The 17462-nt window shown below is 45.5% G+C and overlaps 1 protein-coding gene across 1 annotated transcript; it reads right to left on the minus strand.

Moving 5' to 3' along the window:
• Window positions 1-7553: 7553 nt before the first annotated feature.
• On the minus strand, window positions 7554-8534 carry LOC123155781 (uncharacterized). Its single transcript, XM_044573908.1, has one exon. The coding sequence runs from the start codon at window positions 8472-8474 to the stop codon at window positions 7635-7637; it is 840 nt and encodes a 279-aa protein (XP_044429843.1). The 5' UTR covers window positions 8475-8534; the 3' UTR covers window positions 7554-7634.
• Between the last annotated feature and the right edge of the window lie 8928 nt (window positions 8535-17462).

Genomic DNA, 17462 nt, shown 5'->3' on the forward strand with positions numbered 1-17462 from the left:
ACCACTCCTACCTAGCTTAGATGTAGTACTTGCACTGCTGTTTAGGTTAATTCCTAGTGTCGAGCTTGACAGTGTTGATTAGCTGTAAGACCCTAGATAGCCGACAATATTAGGCGAAACACCGTATGACCAGTCAATACATCGATTGAGAAAGTCTTTCACCTTTCTTGGATATATTTGTCTAATGTAGAACGTATGTTGTCGGGGGTGAAAACCATGGACTTAGTCCTCACCGATGATGTAAAGCATAATCCCTAAATGGAGGCATCACTTGATCGATAGGCGATCTATCTCTTATCGCTAGGAGAGGATTGGCAAAAAAAAGAGTAAGTACAATCTCCATCACACATACAAAACCCTCTTACCAAGAAATGCACACATTATTATCTTGTCCATGTCCAAGCTAGTGAAACAGTGATGAACCGTATGCACGATCGGACAATCCTGAGTTTACATTACCAAATATTAACTATACTTGTGTCATCTGATCAAGTAAAACTACAAATATATTCTAAACCAATTTGTTTTCCCCCTCCTTTTACTTGTAGAGTTGATATTTGCGTTCAATAATAATCCATATCTTTGTGGACTTGCGATTGTTACAGCTCAACTGGTACATAGTACATACTTTGATGCAGTTTATTAGTGACAAAACCACCTAGATCAGCCTGGGGTAAGCTAGGTTGACCGTAGATCAAACTAGCAAAGACTAGAAACTGCTAGACTTTGACTATGACACTTGGAACAAGTAAACCAACAACTAGTGGCAAGGCTAGACCTTAGGTCAGTGTGTAACTTTGTTGTTTAAATTCCAAGTGTCGCATTTGATAGTACTGATTAGTAGCTGCATAAGAACGTGGCAGCATGTTAATCCAAACAACGCAGGTCAATAGATGGATCGTGAAGCCCTCTTGGGTTTAGTTTAGTTTGAGAAGGATGTAAGTTCGACAATAACTATTTTAATTTCAGTCCAAACAAACTTTGAAAACAAAGAAGAACTGGTGCTTGATTTAGATTATTTACTGTGAATGTTGACCCAGTTCATACAATTCAGCACAATGTTCATCATGCGTTACAATATGATCAGTATCATGTTAGCAAGAATTGTACATATTGTACATATCAGTGCCAATGTCCAAACCCAAAATTTCCCTTTCTGTACAAATTAATTTGTTCTCTGTTCATAATTAGAGCTAATATATTCTTGTGCAATCTTTTTGGTTGTGACAGGTCAACCGGTACAAATTCTGAATTTTTGACACAATTGTGACTTGCTAAGTTCAACTTGACCACTAGATTGAGGATGATAGGGTGAATCAATTTTATGGTTAACATCATATTTAGCAAGCATTTTACGTAAGTCGCCATGAATAAAGTGTGAACCACCATCAGTCATTAAATATCTAGGGACTCCAAACCTTGGGAAAATAACTTCTTTAAGCATTTTAATGAAATTGTTATGATAAACACTACTAGTTGGAATAACTTCTACCTACTTAGTGACATAATCAACAATAACCAAGATATGTGTATACCCATTAGAGGAAGAAAAATGTCCCATATAATCAAAACCCCAAACATCAGTTGGTTTAACAACAAGTGAATAATCCGTAGGCATTTCCTGACGCTTACCAATATTACATATGAGCTTATTATGCTTGTAATGATAATCTCTTTATTTTGTTTGCTCTTAACTGAGCTTAATCATTTCATCTCTTTTATAGGGTATGTGATTTATTTATGCTTTTATGGCCAACGGTGAGTCTACTCAGAACACTTACATAGCCTCATTATGATTGGCCTGAGACCACAAATTTGTGTTGATTTGTAATTGAATTTGACTACAAAGATTTAAAAGGGTACATGTCTGCAGATTAAGATTACTCTTATGGCACTGGCATCTTCGCTAAAAAATAATTACCCACAGATAGGTAGGTAAAAGTTAATCATTGGTAGCTTGATAATTACCCCTTCAACATCAAAAACTAGATTTAAATCAAACTTTGAACAAGTTTTGGACACAACAAAGTCACTAGAGTAAGTTAACTTAGTAATGGCTACACAAACTAAGGAGTCGTTCTAATGAATCATAAATTATACACAATGTATGCTATGATTTATTGGTTACAAACAAAATATAATTATTATAATACAAAATTAAGTAAAATAATAAGGAAAGTTTATAAATCAAGTACACTAGTTTCCCCATAATAAACTTATTATTATGTTTACTATATAGGTTGAGTGGTGCCTTGTGTATACATATTTGTGTGCAAACTATTCATATAAAAGGAAGATTTATTGTTTCAGTGGCCTTCATTAGGCTTGAACTTTATCATGAGAGAATAATATATACTATTATGTTCTCTTATGTATTATTTTCACTGAACTTTAGTTTACTAAATTTATCAGTAAGTATCTCAATAGAAGATTCCAGAATGACCGCATGACAACCCTTAGTAACACAAACTAAGTTAGTATGCAATGGTATGAACTGATAACAATTTCAGATGGTGGTCCTAGGTAAACTTTTAGATGGCATGAATTATCATGTAGAAAGACATGCAAATTAGAGCGTGTATGTTAGTGTTATAATATATATATATATATATATATATATATATATAGTAATTACATGATTTTTTTTGTAGAAATACCGAGTGCAACACAGATGCTCACACACGTACACCATGGCCACCCCGACCCCCCCCCCCCCCCCCCCCCCCCCCACACATACTCATCATGTTCTGAAGAGCGAACTTGTTGAGCATCAAAATGGGCAAGGTCATCATGGTCTCCATGTGCAGCGAAAAAGTTGCCTTGTATTGAAAGAAAGGTATGCGTTCGCAAGACAAACACATGTCGTCGAATCTGGAGTTTAATCTCTAGTGGCCCGAGGGTACAACTACCCTCGAACGAATTGCTAACTTAATATAGTTGGCATCAACACATTTTGTTCAACCTGAAAAAACTTTCCAAAAAAACATTTTGTTGTCATTAATGTTTAGATGACTAGAACACTTGAATGTTCATCACGTAGACAAGATTGCTTCCTTAATTAGTCACGGACAAATTTACAAATGTGCCTGACTCAGAGGGGACTACCTCTTTAGCGCTAAATGCACCAGGTTGCGCAACAATGCTGAGGGCGTCTCCGCATTGTCCCAACCCTGTAAACTGGTCACTCAAGTCCTGCTGCCTCGACTCCTGCTCGCTCACCGCATGCTCGCTCGCCGCCGCTCGATTTGTGTTTTTATTTCTCCCGCTCGCCACTCTTAGAAAAAATGTCGTTTTTCTATTAATTTTAAAAAACTTGGTGAAATCATAGAATGCTCACGGATATAAAAAGGGTTTGCAAATTTGAGAAAATGTTCATGGAATAAAAAAGTTAATTAATTTTAAAATAATTTCTACATGGATTTGAAAAAAGATCATAGAATTGAAAAACAAAGGGTAACAGGTTTAAAACATGTCTATGGATTTGTTTATAATGTTCTTGAAATTTGAAAAAGTTTGGCAAATTTGGAAAAAAATCATGACTTTCGAAAAAGTGAATGCATGTTTAAAAATGTATGAATTTAAGAATGTTCACAAATTTGAAAACAATATTAACTATTCTTATTTGATAATTTAGAAGAAAATAACAAAATATGATGAACTAGATTAAAAACAGGAAAATAAAAAAAGGGCAAAGGAATATTCTGTAGTATTCCCGAAACCAAACATAACCACCTGGTGTCTTTCCGTTACATGGGGCGGCCAGAAGCAGCATATGCGCCAAATTGGAAAATACCGCTCCTCCTAAAAAAAGGAAAGTACCGACTCAGAATATGACCGTTAACAGGGACGATGAACTTTTTTACGTCGGCCCACATGGTTACATCCCCGGCATTGAGCATGACCGTTGAAAGGGACAATGGGTTCCACGTGGACTTCTAGGCACCATCCGATTGGAAACTACCATTGCATTATTTCTACAGAGGACAGACATGATCCAACCGGCTGCTGGACGATGACGACGGTTAGTATAATTGTGAGCACGTGAGAATCTCTCTCTCTCTCTCTCTCTCTCTCTCTCTCTTGTGACTAGGGATTGGCCAAGGGAAGCTTACAACTTTACAAGCTATGGACATGGAGGTAGCTGACCTACTCGCTGCATTTTGTTTTGTCTCATCCACACTCGAACAGCCTGTCTCCTGTGGATCAGTTCATGGCTACATCGCTTGACCTTCCGGCCTCACAATGTCCACGGCGATGAGACATGACAGGTCCCCAAGCTAGCCATGCGTGTGCAAGTGCAAATCTCATGGCCGTGACAACCCAACCGATCTCCATTGATCCACTTGCGAGGTGAATGATTAGCTGAGCAACTGGGTTTATTGGGTAACTTAGCTAGTACTACCACATTCATAGTACCACATGCTTAGTTTGATCCAGTGGTGGTTAATTAGCATATTTAGTTGTATTCATTAACTAGCTCAATTAGCTAGCTAGTACTACAACTAAAACGCTTGAGACCCTAGATCAGAGAGCTAGGCAAGTGCATGCCCCAACTTGATCACTTGGACACAATTAACTATAGCAACTACCCATCTAATCAGGCTAGAGCTTAGATGCTGTTTTAGATTAGTTCCAAGTTTAGAGCTTGACGGTGTTGATTAGTTGTAAGACCCTAGACCGACCGACACTATTAGGGTAAAACGGCGCACGGCCAGTCAATAGATCGATTTAGAAAGTCTTTCACCTTTCTTGGATGAATTTTTCTAAATTGAGAACATATGCTGTCGGGGGGTGAAAACCATTGGACTTGGTCCTCAGTCCTCACCCATTGAAACCGCCGCCAAGGACAATGCAAATGTGAATCCTTAAATGGAGGCATCACCTGATGGATATGCGATCTATCGTTCATTGCTAGGAGAGGGTGTCAAAAATAAAAATAAAAATAAAATAATTAAATACAATGTCCATCACACATACAACACCATCTTACCAAGAAATGTACACATTATTGTCTTGTCCATGTCCAAGCTAGCCAAACATTGATGAACCGTATGCACGATTGGACAATCCTGAGTTAACACTACCCCAAAATAACTATACTTATGCCATTTGGTCAATTAAAACTACAAATACATTCAAAACAAAATTGGCTGCCCTCTCTTTTTACATGTAGAGTTGATATTTTGGTGCAATAATAAGTCCATGTCTTTGTGGACTTGTGGTTGTCACAGCTCAACTGGTACATACTACCCCGCTCTGGTTTATTAGTCTCCTCGTATTTAGGGTCATATTTTGACCATGATTTTAGTTAATAAATATAAGTTTCGAATCGAATCTCTTTAGAAAGAAGATCTTTTGTCTCATGGTAGTCTGCTCTAGTCCCTTTACGAAACATTCGTTATTGGGTCCTTCTCCTGTTGCTTGATTCACATGGCATCATCAAATGATACAAGTCTTGGATAAGAATCTACAACGCACTAGAACGTCCTTGTTGATGATTCTTTACTGCGACTGCATCCAGCTCGAATAATGCGATATCTCACACCGAGTTCAAAGATACTTAACCCTTCCTCGGAAACTATATTCAAATACAAATTCAACGATATAATTTTTTGTGAGAAGCATTAACATTCTGTTAGTTAAATCTATGGTTAAAATTTGGCACAAAATACAAAGGGAACCAATAAACAAGACATATGTACTACATATTTTGATGCAGTTTATTAGTGACAGAAAACCGCCTAGATCTGGCCGGGGTAAGCTAGGTAGACCGTAGATCAAACTAGCAAAGAGTACAAACTGCTAGACTTTGACTATCTCACTTGGATCAAGTAAACCAACAACTAGTGGTAAGGCTATACCTTAGACCAGTGTGTAGCTTTGATGTTTAGATTCCAAGTGTCGCATTTGACTGTGCTGATTAGTAGCTGCATAAGAACGTGGTGGCATGTTAATCCAAACAGCGGCCATGTCAATAGATGGACCGCGAAGCCCTCTTGTGTTTTGTTTAGTTTGAGAAGGGTCTAAGTTGCACGTTTAACCGTTTTAACTTCAGTCCAAACTAAATTTGCCAGCGAAGAATAATAGTGGTTGTCTGTGTGACAAGGGCGTAGCTAGAAAATTTCATCTTTGGGGTTCACTATGTGGTATAAAAAGTTTATATTCGTTATAATCAGTACATAAATACAAATTATAAAGGGATTTAACAAAGTTCACTGGGTTCTCTCTTAACCAATCACTACATGCTGGCTTCGCCCCTGCTGGCTGATATCGATTAATTAGTACTAAATACAATGAATATCGGCCCAAATTATTCAGCACAAGGTTCATCAGACAATGCATATATATGATCAGTATCATATTGGCAAGAAGTACAAGATAAGATCAAGCAAGTCTAAGAAAGGAAACAACCTAATCATTCTATTATATACTCTGTAAAACATGCGTATATAATTAACTGAAAATAGATTCAGGAAATCTGTTTAAATGATTAATCAAGCAATGCTATAGACATGCGCAAAACCGGGCATTTCCTCTCTTTTTGTTCCCAGTTTATCTGTAAAAACGACATTGGTAAGTGATAAGTATGTATCTTTCTGGCTGTGACAGCTCAAGCGGCACATATTGTGATGCAATTGCGGTTTAACATCATAGTTGATACATTTTATTAATATCAGTGTCAGAAAACTGTGTTTCAGTAGTCATGTTTGTACTACATGCTCGCGCCTAGATCAAGGAAGGCTAGGTAGATTCTAGATCAACCTAGCATGACTAGAGCTGCTAGACTGGCCAGCTTTGGTGTCAAGATTCCTAGTGTCCCCTCCGACATTGTTGATTAGCTGCGATTTCAAAGTCAATTAGTGAAACAGATCGACCGACGGCGCGGTCAAAAACATATAGTGGTTGTATCGATTTTACCCCTTCTTGGAATAATTAGTATGTCTGGTTTGAGGGTGTGAATGTGTGATAAAGTTGCATATTACAACTGTACGATTTACGGGAGACCACAAGAACAGAGGTGTGATTAAATTGGAATTAATTAGGGATTAAACATGTTTGTAGGTCGGCTTGTTAATTTGGTGAATTAGCTTCACAATAGCTTGGAGATTTTTTTGCTCACAATTGTAAAAATGAAATAGATAAGTATATGCATATATGCTCATCAAAGTATAGCTGACCTTGTATGGTCACTGGGCTTTGATAGACTTCGGGTGTCTTAGATGAGTTGGAACTGGAAATTTATAACGAAGAAATGTTCCATCGAAGTGAAGCAAATTTGAACAGAGTGCTCATCATTATGGTCACCCTTATGGTTAGCACAAGGTAAGCTCTACGAAACAGCAAAGCACTCAAACAATGCTGATCAGTGATTGCATCAGTTTCATATTAGGACAAATTATTCCATTGTTTTGCACTAGGTAGCTGCATCTGTAAATAACAGAGTGAGAAATTGAAGAAAACCTTGTACTATGTTGTCAAACAGAACTATGAACATATGAGCTGTAGCAAAATCCTCTTCTCTGTATTGATTTTTTGTCTGTATATTATGTACATCAACATCTTGTTGTAACGTTCAGTAAAATACACATGGCCTAACTAATTAAGCTTCTTTTCTTGTACACATGAGTTCCTAGCTAGATGGTAGGCGTCATGATGTTGAGCAGTGAAACTCTGATCTGCACCACGCTCCTGAACACCATGTCGCAGACGCCGTCGCACTCGCTCAAGCACCTTTCCAAAGCGTGCAGCCTCTCCACTGTGGCCTCCGCCGTCTCCGGCGCGGTGGCGGCCCTCCTGGCGAACGCGGGAATAAACGTGGCTGTCTTCTTGGAAGATGACGCCGCGGTCGACATGGACGCGGCGGCCGAGAACACGGCCGCGAAGGCCACGGCGCTTGCAGCGGCCGCCTCGACGAGCGCGTAGGCCATTTCGGCCTCCTCACCGCTAACGGCGGCGAGGTTCAGGCGCGCGCTCTTGGAGAAGACGGCAGAGACGGACGCGGCGAGACGGGCGAGCTCCTTCTCGGCCTGACGCTGGGACCTGGCAGCGGACGCGAGCCTCCCGGCGTCGCCCCTACGCAAGGCCGCGCAGGACTCGGTGGCGGCGTGCCTGAGCGACATAAGGCACTCATGGAAGCCCTGGTGCGCGTCGGCGAGGAGGAGGAATGCATCGAGGAGGTAGTCGGCGGCATTGCTGGTAGGGCTCCGAAGCACGGTCCCGGACTCCGGGAGGAGGAGGAGGTTGGCCAGGGAGGAGTGGAGCGCCTGGATGGCGGCCAGGCCGGCCGGGAGTGAGGAGGAAGGGCCCTGCTGGATCCAGGAACGGACGGCGGCGATGTGGGCGTGGAGGTTGGCGAGGAGCGGGTGGGAGGAGGCGTTACCCGGAAGGCTGATGGAGCGGGTATGGCGGGGCTTGGAGAAGGACCTCGCCGGCGTGAGAGGGAAAGAGATGGAGCGACCGAAGTTGAGAGCCATTGTAGCTCTTGTTGTTGCTTCTTCTTGAGCTTGTTGTTGTTGCTGCTGCAAGACGTGTGAGATGAGACGAGATGTGGTGGTGTGGAGGAGACGATGGATGTTGTATATATGCAGAGGGTAGGAGGCAGCCAGGCAGGGCAGCTTGGAAACCGGTGGTTGCACGTGTGGGTGCGCATCACATAGGATGACAGGAGGAGGAGGCTCGCCGCGTTAGTCAAAACTCAAGGCAACGGCGGCGATGGATGGTATGTTGTGTGCCTTAGCTGTCATGTTGGGGAGCGATGCACGCACGCACGCCCGGTCAAGATGCATCACTGCTGGCGCCTCCACCGACGGACATATGATTAGATTCTACCCTTTGAACAAGGCGGAGTAAGGCCGAGTAAGGCCAACTCCACCGCGCGACCCCAAACGGACGTCCGTTTTATCCGAGCTCTGTCCGTTTGGATAGAGCAATGGGGCAGTGTTTGGGCGTGTCCTGGGATGCGGCGGCCGCGCGCACAGCGCGTGGTCGCATCCGTTTGCCCCATCCTGTTCGCGTCTATTTAAAAAAAAGAGCAACGTTTCAAATGCCAGGCCCTAGTTCATCACGCCGGCAACAAAGCCAGCGGCCTACACGTCCAAGCATGAGGAGGGCGTGCACTTTGTTGACGATGTCTCCTTCTCGTCGGCCCCGGCCTTGCGCCGCGCGGCCTCCATCGCATCGCGCTCGGTGGCGAACTTGGCCGCGGCGGCATTGACCTTGACGACTGCTCTCCGGCTCCTCTTCTTCGCCGCTTCTGCGTCCAACTTGGCGATCTCCTCCGGCGTGCACTCCGACCGCGACTTCCTTGACGCCTTGGCCGCCTTCTTCTTCACCTTTCCGGGCGGGTCGACGGCCAGGCGACCGGAATTCGGCTGGGCATCGGCCATGGACGGGGGAGAGAGGGGGCGGCGGGAGGGACGTCGGAGGGTTTGGGGAAATGGCGCCAAATGGGGCGTGGGGGGTTTTGGTTTCTCCCACCGACAGGCGGGCCAGGGGCGGACAAGCGCGCGCGTCCCGCCCGTCCGCGCGCTGTCCGTTTCAACCCAAAACCGGCGCAAACTTGGTCCGGGGATGGGTCAAAAACGGACACAAAACGGACAAAAGTCCGTTTGCTCCCGCGCGCTGGGTCGCCCGATTTGTCCCTTTTATCCCAAACGGATGGGGCCGGACAGGATGGGGTCGCGTGGTGGAGTTGGCCTAAGCTATGCGATATTAAGCTATGCAATGTTAATTCTGTAAAGTAGTGATCTAATCTCTGTAAAGTAGTGTACTAGTTATCTCTGTAAAGTAGTGTACTAGTTATCTCTGTAAAGTAGTGATCTAATCTCTGTAAAGTAGTGATCTAAACTGAAATTCGCTTCTGAGCCCAGTCTCATCTGCTCCTGCGCTGACGAAAAAACATCAAAATAAATACTAGAAAAATTCAAAAAAATCCAATTATTTTTTGCAAGGTAGATAATTTGATGCATGAGGTCCACTCTTATTTTCAAATCATTTAGACATTTGAGTAGCTCTCGGCAAAAAAGACAAATCCGAAGTCTAAAAAAGTTTACTGTTCATGCACTTGCTAACCCGATTTGTCTTTTTTGTCGAGAGCTTCCTAGATATCTAAATGATTTGAAAATTGGAACGGACCTCACGCACTAATTTTTCTACCATGCAATTTTTTTAGAATTTTTATTGAATTTTTTATGATTTTTTTTCCTACCGGGTGCAGATGAGCCTGGGCATCGAAACACTCTTATAATACTTCACGAAGGGAGTACTAGATTTTCTTTCTACTACTTAAAAATAAATAGTGTATCCCACAACTCTTTGTAAACCGGTTTTTCCTCACCGGCCTTGTTCTCCATCTAAGTTTTCATCCTGCTGGTGTTTTCCATCATGTCATATTTGACCGCACCTTCCAAACACGTCGCTCAATCAAAATAGTTTACTTACATTTTGCAGCACTACATAAACTCTATCTTAATTAACTTGCTTTTTCTAATAACGTGGGATTACATCATTTGATTGCACATCACATTTCACCGCAATACGCCACTCATTCATATTAATTTACTTATCATGCATGACCCGGGCTACCAAATTATTGAAATAAAAAATATTTGACAACCATGGCAACGCACAGACACGTTCCTAGTACAATGTAAAATTTCTCTAAAACAACTAAAAACTACTCCAAAACCTACTCCTCCCAATCAGAGGTGAGGTCGATGAAACCCGCAACGGAGCCGCCGGCCTCATCGTCGTTGGCTGCTAGTGCATACCCACAGGAACCGCCGATGTGTGTCTTCTTGGCATCGCCATCGTGCTGATCCTTCTCGTCCTTGTCCTCGTTCTCGAGCTTCTCGAATAGTCAAGTGCGCCGTGCGTAGTTGATGCTGAGCTGACCACGGTCCAGCGTGCGGGCGCTCCACGGATGGATAAACCGCCTGATTCACGTCGATGAGTTCAAGGTCCGCGAGGAGCAATGCATTGGCAGTGACATCCGCTTGCTCCGCCTCCAATTGAGCCATGGTCGTGCGGCGCTCATCTAGTAGCGCAAGGCAGACTTGCTCCTCTGACTCCGGCATGGAGAATTGGCCGTCTGGCCCGCTGGCCATGGCATGAAGGACTATCAGCTCCTCCTCCCGGACCACCGCCAGCACCATGGGGTCGCCTCCTCCTCCCCCATCTACTCCTCCTTCTAGCTCGGGTCCAGAGAGCTCAGAGGTTAGTCCACCACAATGCGGGCCTGACAACTGGCATCCGTGGCGTGGACCTCCGCCGTGATTTTAGCGTGGCGCTCTGGCATCAACATCTTATACCATGTGATCTTGGAGCGGACCATGGCGACGGCGATTGTCAAGAATTTGGATGTGGATGGGTGGCTCTGGCCATGGTGACGTGGACAGATGGAAATGTGGAAAATGTCGCCGGTCGGCCTTTAATAGCCGGGTAGGCTCCTCGGTTTGCTCGCCGGCTGCTCGGCCATGAACATGGCAGGCAGAGTACCAAAGCTTCAATGTGGGAAGTAGCCGGTGACACAGGATGCAACGAGGGTTCTAGAGCTAGCCTATTTTGGGTGGGATCGTTTCGTCAGAGACCAAAATGGTGGATGCCCGAACTTCCCAAAATCGCCCCTCGATTTGCGACCAGCCAAAGGATTTTCAGACGTCCAGACCGGACGAGCCTAAATTAAAGGTTCGTGTTGGAGCCCTAAAACCGTGCGGTCCAGACATACAGGCATATAGGCTAACCCACTGCACATTATGCAGTACACACAGCAGAGCAAGGACGGACAACAACGATCTACCGTTGGATGGACGACTGACCAGGTGATCGTCAACTATGTGCCAATCGTGCTGTGGCTTGTTTCGCCTTCCAGATGGATCCGCCAGGACAGCGCGGATTGCACATGCGGGCACGATTATCTTGGTGTAGTAGCTACTATTAACCGGACACGCGGCTGGTGAGACCAGACCACTGAGATCGATGGATGATTCGATGACACCCCCTCAACAATCGCATCCGGGCGTGCGTTTGATTTTGTCCCTCTTTGAGTTGCAAGTTGGGAGACATGAGAGATTCCATACTTCCTCGTCGTTTACACACAGGACGTGCACATGTTAGCGAGTAAGCTGCATGATTCGACATTGCGCTGTATAACTTCTTCCATGGTCTATCCACATGATTGTATGGATTGATTTGAAACTACCGATCATAATGCATGCTGCACACGAATGGGTTGTCGTCGTCTTCCAATATACGTAATTCTTATCCAAGTACGTACCTGCCGTCTGGTAGCAGCTACCTAAGCCTCATCAGCTGTTTTGTGCACGCATGCACCAACTTTTTTTTATGTTTTATTATAACAACGATTTGGATCACATCGATCTTAATTTGCCTGGACGGCACGCCGGCGTCGGGCGCGTTTCTTCCTCACAGCGCTACTGCTATTCTGGTATCAGTAGCGCTTTGTTCGTACACGCGCTACTGCAAGTAGTAGCGCTTTATTTTTAGCCCGTGCTACTATATGTATCAATGTATGTGTGTACCTGAGCGTGGTCCTCGCGGTTGGTTGGGATGAAGCAGACCTTCCCGTGATTCCATCCTTGGCGGCGAGGCTGAAACTATCTTCGCCGGCCTTACACAGGAGGGCCTGGTAGGGGAGCCGGTTTCCATGGACAACACACGCTTGATCATCAAAATCTATCGTGTTCGCATGCGTGTTCCGTCGAGTAAAGGTATTGGGCCCTATTTGCCAAGCACTTCGAGGCTATTTTGACCGCGCAGTTTTGAAGCGATACGGGCCTAAAATTCTCGGGTTGCGTAGCCCCCAGCTTCTTTGGAAGAAGCACTATATGGGCCTTGTTGATGCGTCTTAAGTCGGCCTTACCGCTATGAAAGTCGTTTAGGAGATTGAGCAAGTCGTTTTTTACTAGATTCCAATTTGCTTTGTAGAAGGCTGGTCCAAAACCATCGGGACCGGGGCTTGCGTTGTCATTCATGCCCCATAGAGCAAGCTTAATTTCCTCGATCGTGAAAGGATGCACGATATCCCTAGCTTGAGAGGTGGATAGGGAGGAGCCAGCCAACAGAGACGGAAGATCGAAGGAAAAGGACGCCCGAACCACGGTGCCGACAAGGTTTTTTGAAGAAATCTAGAAGGATGCGCTCCTTGTCCACTTGAGAGGTGTAGGAGACGCCGTCCACCTCAAGAGATTTGATTTGGTTCTTCCTGTAGCGCACGGAGGCACAAACGTGCAGGTAGGCCGAATTTTCGTCACCAAGAACGCAGTCTCTGATTTTAGCACGTTGCCGCCAGTAGGCAGCCAGATCGGCATTGTAGCGGTGTAAGGATAATTTGACTACGGTCCGAAGATGAAGCTCAATGGGCGAAAGCATGAGGGATTCTTCCATCTTATCTAAGAGGTTGATCGTGGTGTGGCAGTTCTTTGCGTGAGTAGTGGGTAGACGAAAATTAGCTGACCACTTCTTGGCCATATCTCGAGTTCGCTTGAGGCGCAGGGCAAGCATCCCAACCGAACCCCTCTCCAGGTGTCGGGACCCTACGCTGGCCCAATTTGAGGCCACCTTGACCCGGAAAGAGGGATTGGCTAGAAGGGCATTATTAAGCCGGAAGATCTGGGGTTTTGGGATTTGAGTGGTCGCCGACAGTTGGATTGGGACGTGGTCTGACGTGGATCGAGTGGAGGAGGTGAGAGCGCTATCTGGGAAGTGCTGAGCCTAGGCCATGTTGACTAGAGCCCGGTCTAAACGTACGAGGATGGGAGCGTCTTGTTGGTTGGACCAAGTATAGCGCCGGTCGAGGAGGGGGAGGTCTTGAAGTCTCATGGATTGGATAGCGTCAGAGAAAAGCATGGCCTCAATCGAGTTGAAGTTTGGGGAAGATTTATCTGAGCGGCGGAGGATGAGGTTGAAGTCGCCAATGATAGCCCAAGGGCCTGTAATTGTGGAAGGGAGACTTATGAGCAAGTCTAAGAAAGCACGTTTTTCAGACGGGTCGCAAGGGCCGTACACATTAGTTAAAGTAAATGAGAGGTCATCCACCTTGGATTCAAAGGAGCAAGTGATGAAGAACTGATTTTTAGATATCGAGGAGCAAGTCCAGAGATTACCGTCCCAAGCAGTTAGAATACCTCCAGAGGTGCCTATGGATGGGATGAAATCAAAGTCTCTGAGATTTGGTGGGAGGAACGTCATAGCCTTAAAGCGGTCGATGTCAATAAGTTTGGTTTCTTGGCAGCAGGCGATCGAGCACGTAGTGGCGACAATTCCTGCCTTAATGTCGGTGCATTTTTTATGCCTACCTAGGCCCCGGACGTTCCAAGAGGAAATAATTAAGTTCTTAATCATTGACTAACAGCATAACAACTAGGGAGGCGGGGGCGAGGACCGCGAAAAAGGAACAGGGTGGACAAACGAGTACAACCAGGTGAAACGTTGGCTGCTAGTGCATACCCACAGGAACCGCCGATGTGTGTCTTTTTGGCATCGCCATCGTGCTGATCCTTCTCGTCCTTGTCCTCGTTCTCGAGCTTCTTGAAGAGTCAAGTGCGCCGTGCGTAGTTGATGCGGAGCTGACCATGGTCCACTGTGCGAGCGCTCCACGGATGGATAAACCGCCTAATTCACGTCGATGAGTTCAAGGTCCGCGAGGAGCAATGCGTTGGCAGTGACATCCACTTGCTCCGCCTCTAGTTGAGCCATGGCCATGCGGTGCTCGTCTAGTAGCAAGGCAGACTTGCTCCTCTGACTCCGGCATGGAGAATTGGCCGTCTGGTCCGCTGGCCATGGCATGAAGGACTATCACCTCCTCCTTCTGGACCACCGCCAACGCCATGGGGTAGCCTCCTCCTCCTCCATCTACTCCTCCTTCTAGCTCGGGTCCAGAGAGCTCAGAGGTTAGTCCCCCACAATGCGGGCCTGGCAACTGGCATCCGTGGCGTGTACCTCCGCCGTGATTTTAGTGTGGTGCTCTAGCATCAACATCTTATACCATGTGATCTTGGAGCGGATCACCATGGCGACGGCGATTGTCAAGAATTTGGATGTGGATGGGTGGCTCTGGCCATGGTGATGTGTACAGATGGAAATGAGGAAAATGTCGCCAGTCGGTCTTTAGTAGCCGGGTAGGCTCCTCGGTTGGCTCGCCAGCTGCTCGGCCATGAACATGGCAGGCGGAGTACCAAAGCTTCAGGGCCGGGCCCATAGTGGTGCAGAGTGTGCAGCCCGCACAGGGCCCATCAATTTTAGGGGCCCCAAAAATTTTATAAGCCATTCCTGTGCGCTGGGCCGTGCAAGGCGCTGGGCCACGGGTCCTCTGGCCGCTGAGTCGAGCATCCCAGGCTCAGAGGCCGCTCGATGCGTTAACTGCTAGCCAAGACGTTACCCTAAAAGAATAGGTTAGCACCCAGCGTGATTAACGCGTTATTGGAGGCTGCCGGCCGCCGGTGCTACTTCTTGCCTCACTAGTCCTGATTAGATTTAGTCCGATTAAACGAGGCAACACCGGCTCTGTGTTCAGAAATTCTTCATACTGCACTCCAATGCTTAGATGGTCAAGCCAACTAGTCAAGGTTTAGCACTAGTGGGTATTGTTTATTAATCTCTCAACCCTCATCTTATATACAGCGACTTGTACATCCAATTTTTCATTATCTTTGATTTGTGTGATCTACTATGCTATTGATTCATATACATGGCTACCGTGTGGGCGCTTCTGATTGGAAACCGTGTAGGCGCATCGAGATGGTAGCAGATATCAATCGCATTCAGAGGCAGGTGAGATGGCGCATCTCGACCAGATCAAAATTGATCGCATCCAGAATTGGCGATGGGCGACACGGCGATACGCGGGGCAATGAGCCTGCCACTTCCGATTAACTTCGTCTAATCGACCTGTTTCTCTCGCCAAAACAGGCAGCCTGCTGCCACTGGCTTGTCCTCTTGATTAACTTCCGCTCCTATATTCTTATTCCTAATTTCTAAATTCTAATTAACTTCCGCCTCCTTGGTTGAAGATCATAGTATAGTAGTTCAACTTGACAGGGCACGAGACTAGGTAAGTTAGACATTATATCATATACTGTACGTTATAATTGCTCGTTAGTTCATTTTTTTAGTGAAATAGGGCCCCATTTTTTATTTTCGCACGGGGCCCCGGATTTTGCTGGCATGGCCCTGCAAAGCTTCAATGTGGGAAGTAGCCGGTGAGACAGGATGCAACGAGGGTTCTAGAGCTAGCCTATTTTGGGTGGCATCGTGTCGTCGGAGACCAAAATGGTGGATGCCTGAACTTCCCAAAATCGCCCCTCGATTTGCGACCAGCCAAATGATTTTCAGACGTCCAGACCGGACGAGCCTGAATTAAAGGTTCGTGTTGGAGCCCTAAAACCGTCCTGTCCATACATACATGCATATAGGCTAACTCACTGCGCATTATGCATGCAGTACACACAGCAGAGCACGGACGGACAACAACGATCTGCCGTTGGATGGACGGCTGACCAGGTGATCGTCAACTATGTGCCAATCGTGCTGTGGCTTGTTTCGCCTTCCAGATGGATTCGCCAGGACAGCGCGGATTGCACATGCGGGCACGATTATCTTGGTGTAGTAGCTACTACTAACCGGACACGCGGCTGGTAAGACCACTGAGATCGATGGATGATTGGATGACACCGCGCAACAGGCGGATCCGGGCGTGCGTTTGATTTTGTCCCTGTTTGAGTAGACATGAGAGATTTCATACGTCGTCGTCGTTTACATTGCTTGCAGCCTTCAGCTTTTTACACACAGGACGTGCACATGGTAGCGAATAAGCTGCATGATTCGACGTTGCGTTGTATAACTTCTTCCATGGTCTATCCACATGATTGTATGGATTGATTTGAAACTACCGATCATAATGCATGCTGCACACGAATGGGTTGTCGTCGTCTTCCAATATAATTCTTGTCCAAGTACGTACCTGCCGTCTGGTAGCAGTTACCTAAGCCTCATCAGCTGGTTTGTGCACGCATGCATCGACTTTTGTTTATGTTTCATTAGAACAACTATTTCGACCACACTGATTTTAATTAGCTGCAACTGCTTCGGAGAGGTTACTCGTGCAGCTGAATGATTGAATCGAAGGAAATGCCCGGGTGTCGGCCAATATAGCTGCATCCTCGGCTTCCTAGTGATTGTGAACTAGTCGTGCTTGTTTGGTATAAGCTTACCATGGTTCGTTGATCATTGTTTTCATCGCCCGGGCAGACATCCCTGCCTATAGATATATAGGGAAATTTGGTTCCCGCCACAAAAAAATTCATATATTGGATGATTTTCACTTAAACTTCACGGGTTTGGTGCGAACAAATACGCTGGTAGGCTTGACGCAGATTATAGAATATAATATCAACATCTACAATACAAAAGAAATAAAATACAAAAATATTTTTTGTGATGGATCT

Source organism: Triticum aestivum, chromosome 7B, assembly GCF_018294505.1.
Source record: "Triticum aestivum cultivar Chinese Spring chromosome 7B, IWGSC CS RefSeq v2.1, whole genome shotgun sequence".
NCBI classification, from domain to species: Eukaryota; Viridiplantae; Streptophyta; class Magnoliopsida; order Poales; family Poaceae; genus Triticum; species Triticum aestivum.

Excerpts from the sequence above, each read along its gene's own strand:
- LOC123155781 (XM_044573908.1), bottom strand. The coding sequence starts at position 8,474 with ATGGCTCTCAACTTCGGTCGCTCCATCTCTTTCCCTCTCACGCCGGCG.